Consider the following 11,848-nt stretch of genomic DNA (forward strand, 5'->3'; position numbering starts at 1 on the left):
TTCTTTGAATTCCCTTGAAAGTGCTGTTTTACCTCCCTGAGTTCTGTGGATGTGCTTCCTCATGCATCTGTAGGATGCTGCTGTTTAGCTGCAGACTTGCTAAGCAATATTGTTTACCCAGCTTTATGCTTTTGCTCTTGATAGATATAAATTGTCCCCCCAAAGAGCAGCAGAAGCTTTAATTAACAGAGCTTTAATTGACCAATGAAGCAATGTAGATGGCTTGTTAAGCACCTTTTTTATTCACAGTTACAACGGAGGGATCTGTGTCGATGGAGTGAACTGGTTCCGATGTGAATGCGCCCCTGGCTTTGCTGGTCCTGACTGCAGAATCAGTAAGTACCTGGCTGGTTGTACCACTCTGCACAAATTGGAAAGAACACCTGGTGAGCCTTTTTACATTAGCTCAGCTGAATTCCAAATTATGAAGCAGAAGCCACCTGTTAGCCAGGTATTGATACCTTGTAAATAATAGCAGGTTATGGTCTGTTACTCATTTCATTAAATGGCACTGAAATGAGTTGGCTTAAATCATGCTTAAAGACTTGATTGCTGGATTTTCTTGGATAATTCTGAGGTTTCTGGGGTGCTGGTTCATAGAAGCCTAAATTTTCAATATTTCTCTGTTGATAAATATCTTGTTGGTAAAGATGACATATATCTGAATGTGTTCCACCTAATGTAAGAAACCAGAATGCACTGAGACATTCCAAATGGAAACAAAAACATTTGCTGGCACATGAATAGCAGAAGTATGATAAAGGTCTTTCAAAGCTAGAAAACAAACCTGTTACACTGCAATTATTCTGAAGGGTGGAGGCCAAAAAGAAGGAGAAAAAAACAGACCCTAAAAGTATTTTGAAGTGTTGTGGAACAAGCTGGTGGGGGGGGGGGGGGGGTTGTTGTTTGGTTGGTTTTGTCTTTTTGAAGGAATTTTACCATTTTAACTTTAATGGATATATACCTTTTTTTTTTTTTTTTCCTTTCTGCTTTGGAAGCTCAGACTTTGTATATTCTGTAGCCTCAAGGCTTCTGGGCTTGGTCCTTCCACTCCATCAGTATAGTGATGTGCTTTCAAGTTGAGACTTCATCCTCATTCTGGAATAGAGCAAACAAGCCAGCGCTTCTGGGTGGAGGGCAGCACTTGTGGAAGCATCAGCTCAGTGGTGTCTCAGTTCAGAACCAGGCATGGCAATCATTGTATGTCTAGATCCAGATACCCAGAAAGGGATATTGAGTTCTCCTTGCCTGTTCCTTTTTCTCTTAAGGCTAGGATGTCACAAATACAAATACTGTGCATTTGTAATGGAACTGCAGGCATTTTTTTACTTGTTTAGACTGGTATAGATGGAAGGAATAGCTCTGAAAAAAGTCTTTTGTGGCTGATTCAGAAACAGAGTTAAACCACCTTTTTTCTCCAGCATACAGAGGCTGGAGAATCTTAAACCTATGTAGTGTGAAGACAGGAAAGAGTTGAAGTTTGGATCTTAGTGCACTTTTGAAGGAAGCTAAAATTGAACCCAAACCCCTCCCATATCTGTTGGATTGTTGTACATTGCCTACAAGTGTAGCAATCTCACTATTGCCATTTTTCATGTTCATTTTCAAAGTCCTGTACTTTAAAATAAGGTGATACTGTGTATTGGATCAGAAGTGGTGTTTAAACAGGTTCTCTCTGGGGTTGGAAAGGGCATTCATACTCAATGGAAGAAAACTTTGAAAAGATGCTTTGGAAGAGAGATGCTTCTGGTTGAAAATTAAGCAGTTGGTGCCTGTAGCTCACAACTTGATGAGCTGGTTTCTGTTGCATAAATCAGTATTGGTCACTTCCCCAGGATAACAAATGACACATTGCTGTCCCTCTGAATGGACCATGCTTCCCTGCCTTTTCCCATTGGTTTCTGTGGCTAAGCCTCTGAATCTTTGAAGGGTTTTCTAAAGAGGCTTTTATGCTAAGTATCTACGTATTAAATTAATGTACTCACTATTTCAAGGTTATTAATGTTCATCAAATGTGTGTTACAAACTAAACTGTTACTCTTCTGCCTTTTGGTCAGTTGTATTGCAGCAAGTCACTTCTTTGAGCATTGTTGAGCAAGATCATTGTTCAGCTCTTGCCCTCTGATAACTTCATGAAAACACATGCTTTTTTTGTGTGAAGCCTAAATGTCTGAGATTGGTGCCAGAACAGGATGTGGGACTTGTTCTGTAGCTGAATGTGGACAAGGCGTTAACACCTTCAGCTGTCCAACACCTCTGCTCTGTGAGATGAGTCAGCATATGACTGCTGTTTTGATTACCAGAACTTCAATTAGGCTGCAATTATGAGAAATCTGGTGCAGGGTATTGCTGAAATGGCAGAACTGTTTAATTACAAGATTAATTCTGTAACCACGCTGTCCTTTGCTTTTACAGAAAGAAGGTACTGTTAGATTACACCTCAGTAAATTATTAATTACAATGTCCTGTGTCCTTATCACTGAGTTTTACTGTTTTCTGTCCAGATATTGATGAATGCCAGTCTTCTCCTTGTGGGTATGGTGCCACCTGTATAGATGAAATAAATGGATACCGATGCACTTGTCCTCCTGGAAGAATTGGTCCTAGATGCCAAGAAGGTATTCTGATAGCTGCTATCAACCTTTACCCAAAACACAACAGGGTACAATGTAGCCAGTATAAAGTTTATACAATAGTCTGATATGTAAGGAATAGTAGCTAATATTTTTAATTTAAATTTGTATAGTATTTATTATATAACTTGAAGAGGTGAAGTATCTGTGCTTTTTGGGTTGTTTTTTCTCTTTAGTGATTGGAATTGGAAAGCCTTGCTGGCTGAAAGGAATGACCTTTCCCCATGGCAGCCGGTGGGAACAGGAGTGCAACAGCTGCCACTGTTTGGATGGACATATTGACTGCACCAAGGTAGGCATTTTGGCCTATTTTCTTAAATTTCTGTGGCTGAGATAAACTCATTGTTCTTCATGCACCAGTTAGTCTTTGTCTCCTCTAAATTTCCTTTGTTTTGTTTTTTTTTTTTTTTGTTTTAAGTGACTTCCTGTAAAAGTAGTTATGGATTGTCTTTGATATCATAAGTTACTATCCTGCTGTCAACCTGCTAGAACAGACTCTCTAGACTACTTGTTGCAGAAAATAGATATGAGCTGGAATAAAGGATAAATAAATCACATTGCTGAAACTTCGTAAACACAGTTTTAGAACTCCTAATTTACTGAAATATGAGTTCCAAGATAGAGGACATGTAGGAAGAAATTTTTCACTGAGTATTAACTGCCTTTTTGTATTGTTCTTCAGTAGCTTTATGAATTGAGAGCTTTCAACCTTTGTATGTTTAGTGTGAACTAGATCCTAGTGGTTTTGTGACTGAGGAAAAGACCTAAATGCAGTTTGAACATGTACCTTAAATTCAACTCATCCATGTGTGGTATTTGATTTCTTCCATGTGTTATGGAACACTTGCAGACAACTGTGCTTTAAGAAATCCCTAAGTTCCTAAATAGCTGTGCAGTACTATGTAGGCTCTTAAAGGCTTTGTGGAATTGTAGAATATCTTGAGTTGGAAGGGATCCCCATGGATCATCCAAGTCCAGTTCCTGGAATGGAGCTGTGTTTGGAAATTGCTGCACCCCAGTAATTTGTGGGTACCAGCAAACTGTTACCTTTTGGGAGCATGGTTGGAGTGGTTGTGCTTATCACCAGTGTGCATCATCTCTTAACATATTCTGCATTCTCTGGCAGGGTCTCAGTTATGAATATTGAAGAAATTATTCTTTATGTTGATATTGCTCTTTCTATATTGTAGAAGCTCAGAGGACTAAATTAAAATAAATGCCTTAATTTCTGTATAACTCAGTTAAGTGGGACAAATCTATAAACTTCAAGGAGATATGCCCATTCAGTGGTTTCTCAGATTATCTTTGCACAGATTTTTACTCTTGTGTCTGTACTAAATGTCCTCATTTTGTGGAAGAGCAGATCCATCTGCTAATAGGACTACAGCATTATCAAAGACAGATATTTTTCTGTGTGAATTGGATTGGATTTATTTGGAATTATGTGGATTTGATGCATGAGAGCAACTACCTGTAACAGTGCTTCATTCTTTTTATTTCCTAGGTGTGGTGTGGAAAAAAGCCTTGTCTGTTACACAAATACTGGGATAATTCCAATAACCAGTGTCCCATGGGTCAAGAATGCCAGGAGAAATATATGAAATGCTTTCAGCCACCATGCACAGACTGGGGAGAATGCAGTTCCTCTGAACCTCTGCCTATCAATATCAAGTGTCTGCCTAATTCTGGGTACTTGGACAATGACTGTGCTAGAATTACTTTAATTTTTAATGGAGACAAAGTCCCCCAGGTGAGAATGGAATTCTTAATGAAGTGTGGCAATATATGTAGGGATCTATTCTATGTCAGAGCATGCAAGATTAAGGTTTCTAGTATGACTCCTTGCTATTATAAGCATGGAAATTTTATTACTAGACTCCTGCTGCTTTTAATTGAGCTTTGTCTAAAGGGTGAGGCAAAATTTGGGTTTGTACTGAATATTCCATCTTCTTGAGTCTTGAAGAACTACTTACATTTCAAGCTCAGACTGTACTAACATAATCATGCAAGCTCAGTTTTTTGCCCTTCAGTCAAAACCCTGTTCTTCACTTTTCTGCCCTCTCTTGCTCCCCTCTTTGCTGTCTTCATCAGTTCTTAGCGACTGCAAGAACTCTGAAGATCTTTGTTTTTACATGCTATTTTATACTTGAACTAAAATCACACAATCTCCCTTGCTTCTAACAGGGCACTACAACAGAAAATATCTGTTCTGAAATCCGGTATTTACCAGCTACTAGGACTGTTTCTAGGGACAGAACTCTGATAATATTGTGTGATCCATCTTACTCCACAGAGAATGCAGTGGAAGTTGCTATTGTAAGTATGAGACCTGTGTGTATACATATATATATATACAAATGTTTTCTTATTAGTTTTTACTGGGGAAGAAGTTGTTCAAACTTGTTTCACTTGAATGCAGGTGGACCAATCTGTGGCCTGGTCTTGGCTGCAAAGCAATTTTGTGATCTCACAATTTCCTACCCTGCCAGAGAGCTGAAACTGCAAGTTTTGTTAATGACAGATGGCTACTACAAGCTGATAATAAATTACTTCAAAGACCAGTTCGGCCCAAATTAGTGAACAGGTGCCTACTTGTTCTGTCAGAAATCTTGGGCTCTTGACCTTCTCAGTAAGGAGATATGGTTACAGGTGGCTGGATTGTTCTTGTGAAGAGGTTTCTGCTGTGCATTTAGTGTATGGCTGCTTCATAAAGCATACTTCGTAATGGCTGCTACCTTTAAACATAAGGTACTAAGTGGAAGAAGGTGAAAGTCAAGTAGATGAAAGTAACTTTTGCCCTAATTAACTAAAGACTTATTTTAGATGCATTTACAGCTCAATCCCTTCCATAGCTTAGTTTTCAAGCAAGAGTTAATCTTCATGGTAAATGTTTATCCAGGCAGAAGCTGGACTGTATGTGTCTGCTAGTACTGTAAAGAACATGCTGAGCCATGATGCAGGGACCAGAGTGTATGGTATAAATAGAGCAGACTGTTATTAGCCCAAGCTTCTATCTAGATAATCCACATGTCTTGAACTGCTCCAAACTATGACTAAGTTTAGCTCATCGGTTTAAGTAACATGGAAGTCGCTGCCTATGCTTTGAGGTATGTTAAATTAACAAGTAGGTGTGCTACCCACCAAGTCTGACACTGCATCTGCAGTTTGGGGAGAGCCAGCCATGCTGTTGCTGTGGTAAACTTTTACAGAACTGTTTGTAGCTACTGTCAGGCAAATTCAACTGAGTGAACTCAATTAAAATGTTGCTAGATTTAAAAAGTACACTTCCATGGTTAGGTGACTGCAATAACTTCTTGCTTTCCCCCTTCACTCCCTTTAGTCCTTTGTCCCACACCGAGATGAACAAGATAACAGCCTCATTCAGAATGCTGCTAACACAATAGTCAATGCCATCACCAAGCGACAGAACAGCACGGTCATGCTGGCAGTAACTGAAGTCAAAGTGGAGACCATCGTTGTTGGGAATTCATCATCAGGTAAGGTTCCAGTGCATACCTCCTCTGTGGTGTGTTTTTTGTTCCCCTGCTCTCAGACTTTTCTTATCTTTCTTTACATATTGGAGAAAATTATCCACTGGGTTGTGTTTTTAGTTGCTGTTACTAACTGAAGAGAAAGCACCTTTGAGATCAAGATTCTGTGCCTGTGTGCTCATTTAAACTTAACCTCATCCCTAAGTGACATGCTCAGATACTCTTGCCATGGTTTTGGCTTTGACTTCCAGCCCAAGCACACCTTTCATAAGATCAGCAGTTGTTGTGTGCAATTCCAAGCCTGTCCAATTCTCCTACATTAACCTTGAACCAGCCTCAGCCCTTGATGCTGCTGCACTGAGGCTGTGAGGAAATGAAAATTCGGGGAGAGAGAAGGTGTGGTGTGATACAATCTCTTCTGAAGTGTTCATGTGCTATTTATTTACCTTAACAAGAGTTAAAGATGTCTAGTTTCTTCCAATACTTGGCCATGATGTAAAACTTCGCTCTCTTTTTCAACATGTGTTTCTCACTAGTGCACAGCTGGCTTGAAATGTAGCATTCATTCCTCTTTAAGAGGATATGGTGTGATTGGAGAGCTTTATCTCCAAGAGCTGTGCCAAACTGAGTTGTTGGAGGTTTTGCATACTTGTGTTCCTGCCTGGGGGAGGCAGGAGATGGGCTTGTGGAAGACCACTGGTAGGCTCAAGTTCAACCAAGCCCCAGAGTGAAAATCTTACAATGGTAGGAGGCTCTCCCAGCTTTTTCCTAGACCTCCCCAACATAATCTTCTGGAAGATCTTCCATCCATAGCCTAAACAATTGCCTGGTTCCACTTCCCTTGTATTTTCCTTCTAGGAAATGCCTTTCATCTGTTAAAGTCTTGGCAAATGCACTGTTTCCTCAGCTCTCCTGAAGGAGTGTGCTTGCCTTAAACAGCAGTTGGGTAGGAGATAAGAATTTGAGCTGGGATTTTGGCATGCCTCAGCCCTCTGGCTTTTCTGATTGCTTATTAAATTCTAGGGCTAAAGGGCTGCAGATTACTTTGCCTCCCACCTCAATGACATTTAAAGAGTCTCCCAAAACAGTGAATTAATTTGGGTCCTCTTGCAAAATGGTTTCCAGACTCCTCATTTTAACATGGGTGCTCAGTATTGACCACTAGCCCTTAGTTCTTAAGTGGAGTTGTTATGAAGCAAACTGTAACCTGTTTTGGGATTTTATTTATTTACTGCTGCCCCTTAATTGGTTGAGGTGGGTGAAAAGCTATCAGAAAATGTGCTTGAGAGCCTATGTGTTGAGAATCTCATTTCTGTGGGGTGCTCAAGTGTCTAGGTGGAGCTGATAATTTAGATGCTTCATTGGCTTCTCTAGCTTTAAGAAAAAGTAGTCTGAATTTAGAATCTCTATGCCAAAAATTCTGGATAAAGAACCTGTTATTAAGTGAACTTGGATCCATGGTCATATGATGAAGTAATAGATGTGATAGCAGTGAGAATGCAAGCTTTGTGTTCTAATCTTGGAGAAACGGTAATAAAGAGCTTCTTTTTCTTTGAAGTATTTCTCCCATTCATGATTTAATGTTAGGTTGCTTATGAAAAATCAGGAGAGAATAGCAGTTACTCATGTGAGTGCAACCCTTCCCATAACTGTTAAAATACAATTTTGAGATCCCTTGAGGCCAGCCATGTTGGCAGTGTACTCACCTTCCTGTACCAAAAGGAAATGTTTGAGAATGTGTCACATTCCACTAAGAATGTGCTCAGAAGGCACTTGAACATTGGAGGGAAGGACTGTGGTGTTGAAACATTGGTTGTTTTTGTATAGTCATTTCCAGGTTATTCTGTAAGCAGATATTGTAAAACTGCTGAGGGAATTTGTTTGGATCAGGCATTGGAGTGGTGGGTTGACAGCATTTGTCTGCAGAGCTGTTGAACAGCCCTGTTGCTCTCTATAAAAACAAAGCACCTCATCTGTTGTTGCCCCTCACCATGTGTGAGCTTTTGCTTATCAAGAACAGAAAAGAGCTGTTATTCTCTCCTAGCTGTACAGCTCTTGAGGAAGGGGGGCAGAAGAAATCCAAATATACATAAAATTTTCAGAAATATTTTCCTAGAGAAATAATCTGTGTCTGTGTGGCTGGGAGATCACTATAGTGGGATTTGGATTGAGCAATTGCTTTTCTCCACTCTCTCAACAAACAACTTTTGTTTGTTCATTGAGCAGTGAAGACTCTTCTCCCTAGGGCAAATATTCTGGTATTTCATCCTGAGGTAGAACAGGAACTTGCTAAAGAATCCATGATCAATTTGGTTATGTAGCCCTAACCTGGATGTTTTTGGAGATCATTGATACATAAATGTCTGTAGATGCTGATGGTAAATGACTGATGATAAATGCAGGTGCAAGTGCCAGTACTTCAGAGCAACTTAGGTGCACAGTACTCCATTGTCTGCCTCCTGCTAGGATAGGATTTTTCTTAGAACAAATTAGCAGGATGACTCAGGTTTTCTCGACCAACTTTGCATATGTGCTAGAGAAGGATGCTACTTAACAAAACCAGTTTGTCTGTTGGAGAGGACAAAAGATTTCAAATGGAACTTTCCTCCCTCATCATTAGTCATGTAAAACTAAACTAGTAAAGAGCACTTTCAAATAGACCTGGTGCATTCAGGTAGTTGTTATTGTGCTATAAAAATATCTTAATTCCTTTATCTTAAAAATGGTTCAGGGGATCACCTGTAGTCAAGTATGGATCCTTTTCTTGCAAATGTCCAGTGCTGTATATCTTGTTCTGTTAACACAAGACTTTATTTCTTTCCATTTGCCCTCCAGATTATTTGGTTCCAATTCTTTGTGCGGTGTTTAGCATTGTGTGGCTGACTTGTATCATCATCTGCGTGTGGTGGACTCGGAAGAGGAGAAAAGAGAGAGAGAGAAGCCGTCCTCCCAGAGAAGAGGGTGCCAATAACCAGTGGGCACCTTTAAATCCCATAAGAAATCCTATAGACAGATCTTACAGTAACAAAGACATTCGTTATGAATGCAAAAACTTCATATCTCCTCAAAAGAGAACTTGTGATGTGGTGGAGGAGTATGTAGAGTATGAGGAAGAGGAGGATGAAGAGGAGGAAAGAGATGAGGAAATGGACAAATTCCTCTCTCACAAACTCGCAAAGCCTTTGCCGACAAAGGTGTCTGACACATCAGAGAGCAGTCCAGTAAAGAAATCCCACCAAATAGGCAAAATGGACAACAGATCTGTAAAAAATGTGAATGCATCAAACTTTGAAGGCAGTAGAGACTAACCTGTATTTGGGATGTGGGCAGACTGCGCCTGCGCTTGCTGGGGAGGGGAAAAATTGACATCTCCACTTTGCATCAAGGACTAAAAATATCTGGAGTCAAATGTTCATAGTTTCTTTATTTTGCGTAAAAAAATAAATAAAAATAATAAATAAAATTTATTTTGTTTCTTTAGCCTTGTATAAATTATTCAATGACTGTCAGATGAAAAAAAAAATGAGTAATCTTTGATAGTTGCTATTTTTGTAAAGTTTACTTATAATACACTCGCTGTGTGGCAGAGGAGAGGTTGTATTTTCAATATGTGTAAAGTTTATTACAAAAGACTGTACACTGTTTACAGAATGTATTTCTTTTTATTACTTGCTCTAATTTAATGGTGGCTTTAAAACCTCCTGGTTGAGGAAATTGTGTGAACTTTAAACTGCTTTCTTGACTTTGAATCTCTATTAATGGCAGCTCACTGCACTTGTTACGTTAGTAGCTTCTGTAAGATTTTTTCCAAATTTGCCTTACACACTTTGTAATAGGAACAAAAAAAAATTATAGAGATCTTTCAACTGTGGTTTAAAAGTGGCCTTTTTATTTCTGTTGAATTACTTTAGAATTGCAGTATTGAAGCATGTGACAAGTGCCTTGAGATTAAACTTTTTCTATAGCAACTGTCAAAGACTGCCATATCAATATAGTAAAATTGTGAGAACTCTAGGTTCCCCAACTGACACAGTTTATTTTCTAATAGTGAAAGTGCTTTTTTTGTAAATATGTACATATTAAATGAATCACTCTGTATATTTGATTTAATAAGTTAAATATTTTGGTCTTTTTTTTTTTTTTTACATGTCATTCCTTTTAATTTATGTTGCAGAAAAGGAGGTTCTATGGCAGTTTATAAGACTTTTTTTTGGTATTATGTCCAGATTAGAAAATGATGTTAATACAATCAATGTTAGGAATCTGTTGGTCATTTGTATTTACATAGGAGCATAACCACTTACGTGTAAATAGATCCAGAAATGTTTGTTTATCCCCATGTTCAGCCCATCTCAAGAACACTAACGGGTGCATCTACTGTACAGTACCAACATAGAGAGGCATTGTTTTTTCTTTTGTGAATATGTTAATTACATGTGGTATTACTTTTTTGCGTTTAAATACAGGCCTAATGAAGGGAACAATATTTTCCTCAGTCTTGTTTCTGTTGTGCTTTATTCATCTTTCGCTCTAAAGGAAAAAGGTTGGCAAGCTCAGAGGATGGGAGTACCTCAGTAGAAATGGTTAAATGTTTTGGAAGGCTTATGCTTTTTTTTTTTTTTTTTAAGGCTTTTATTATTTCTGTTAACTGGGCAGACTATAAGTTTATTTTAATTACTGAAGAAGCATAACACTACATACACCTAGTTACCCTACCACTGAGAGGAACGGATGTCTGAGAGTGTAAACTCTGGCCCACGAACAATGTAAACATTAATGTTTTGAAACCAGTTATTTTATACAGGAATGCAGGATTTGCTTTGCAGGATCATCTGTTTTAGTACATTTTTTTTGACATGTTCTTAAAAAAAAAACCTTTCAGAAAAGAAACTATTTATTAAAGCATTTTATAATGATGTTTGTTGTAACTTTTTTACTTGTGCTAAATATTCAAAACTTATTTTGATAACCTGGTTAGGAGTTAGTTTAGAAAAGGGTACTATCCTTCTCATGTTCCCCAGTATAATCCTGAGTATTTAAACCAAAAACACTTTTTTTCTGCTACTCTTGTAACTTTTTGTACTGTAATGCTGCTGTCTTCCATAATCTAATAAAATGATTCCCTCATTGTGTGTAAGATACTTCAGATTGTTGTTTGCTTTCTAAGCTCTTGGAGCTCAGCTGTGGCCAGGCTAAAGAGAGGAGGAGTGAAAGTCCAGGTTTAATTCCCAGTACTTCCCATAACCCGAGTGCAGCACTGAACTCCAACACTTGCTGAGCCATGGGCAGCTGTGGAGGAGGTGCTGTCCCCTGGGCCTCGGGGACACCTCCAGCTCTCCCTGCAGAGCACAGGGCTGTGTTTGGCTGCCAGCAGTCGGACTGGATGGTCCCTGTGGGCACCATCCAGCTCGGGATGTTCTGTGTGTTCCACATGCCTGTTCTGCAGTGATTCTCCTCCTGGCTGCTCAGTGAAGCCTTCTCTGAGCAGGGCTTGGCCTCCTGGGTGAGCAGAGGGCTGGCTGAGCATGCAGGGGCCTGAGCAGGTGTCCTTTCCCAATTGAGTTGGATTTTGAAGTAATTCCTTTCTCTACTGTGCAGCCATTCTGAGTTTTTACATGTCATGCTCCAATCTCAGCTGAGGTCTATTCCTGTTTCTCTAACAATTCCTTTGTATATGATATTTTACATAGTAAAAGATGAAATCCTGTATGATAATATGGAATA

The 11,848-nt window shown here is 39.1% G+C and overlaps 1 protein-coding gene across 1 annotated transcript in view; it reads left to right on the forward strand.

Annotated features, from left to right (window-relative positions):
• JAG2 (jagged canonical Notch ligand 2) overlaps positions 1-10,610 on the forward strand; it is a 67,559-nt gene extending 56,949 nt beyond the window's left edge. Inside the window, exons 20-26 of the mRNA XM_074542246.1 lie at positions 250-335; positions 2,505-2,618; positions 2,810-2,925; positions 4,138-4,383; positions 4,818-4,949; positions 5,974-6,130; positions 8,960-10,610. Coding sequence (XP_074398347.1) covers positions 250-335; positions 2,505-2,618; positions 2,810-2,925; positions 4,138-4,383; positions 4,818-4,949; positions 5,974-6,130; positions 8,960-9,432 — 1,324 coding nt within the window. The 3' untranslated portion in view covers positions 9,433-10,610. The remainder of the gene's footprint in view (positions 1-249; positions 336-2,504; positions 2,619-2,809; positions 2,926-4,137; positions 4,384-4,817; positions 4,950-5,973; positions 6,131-8,959) is intronic.
• Positions 10,611-11,848: the final 1,238 nt, after the last annotated feature.

This window comes from Zonotrichia albicollis, chromosome 6 (genome assembly GCF_047830755.1).
Source record: "Zonotrichia albicollis isolate bZonAlb1 chromosome 6, bZonAlb1.hap1, whole genome shotgun sequence".
NCBI classification, from domain to species: Eukaryota; Metazoa; Chordata; class Aves; order Passeriformes; family Passerellidae; genus Zonotrichia; species Zonotrichia albicollis.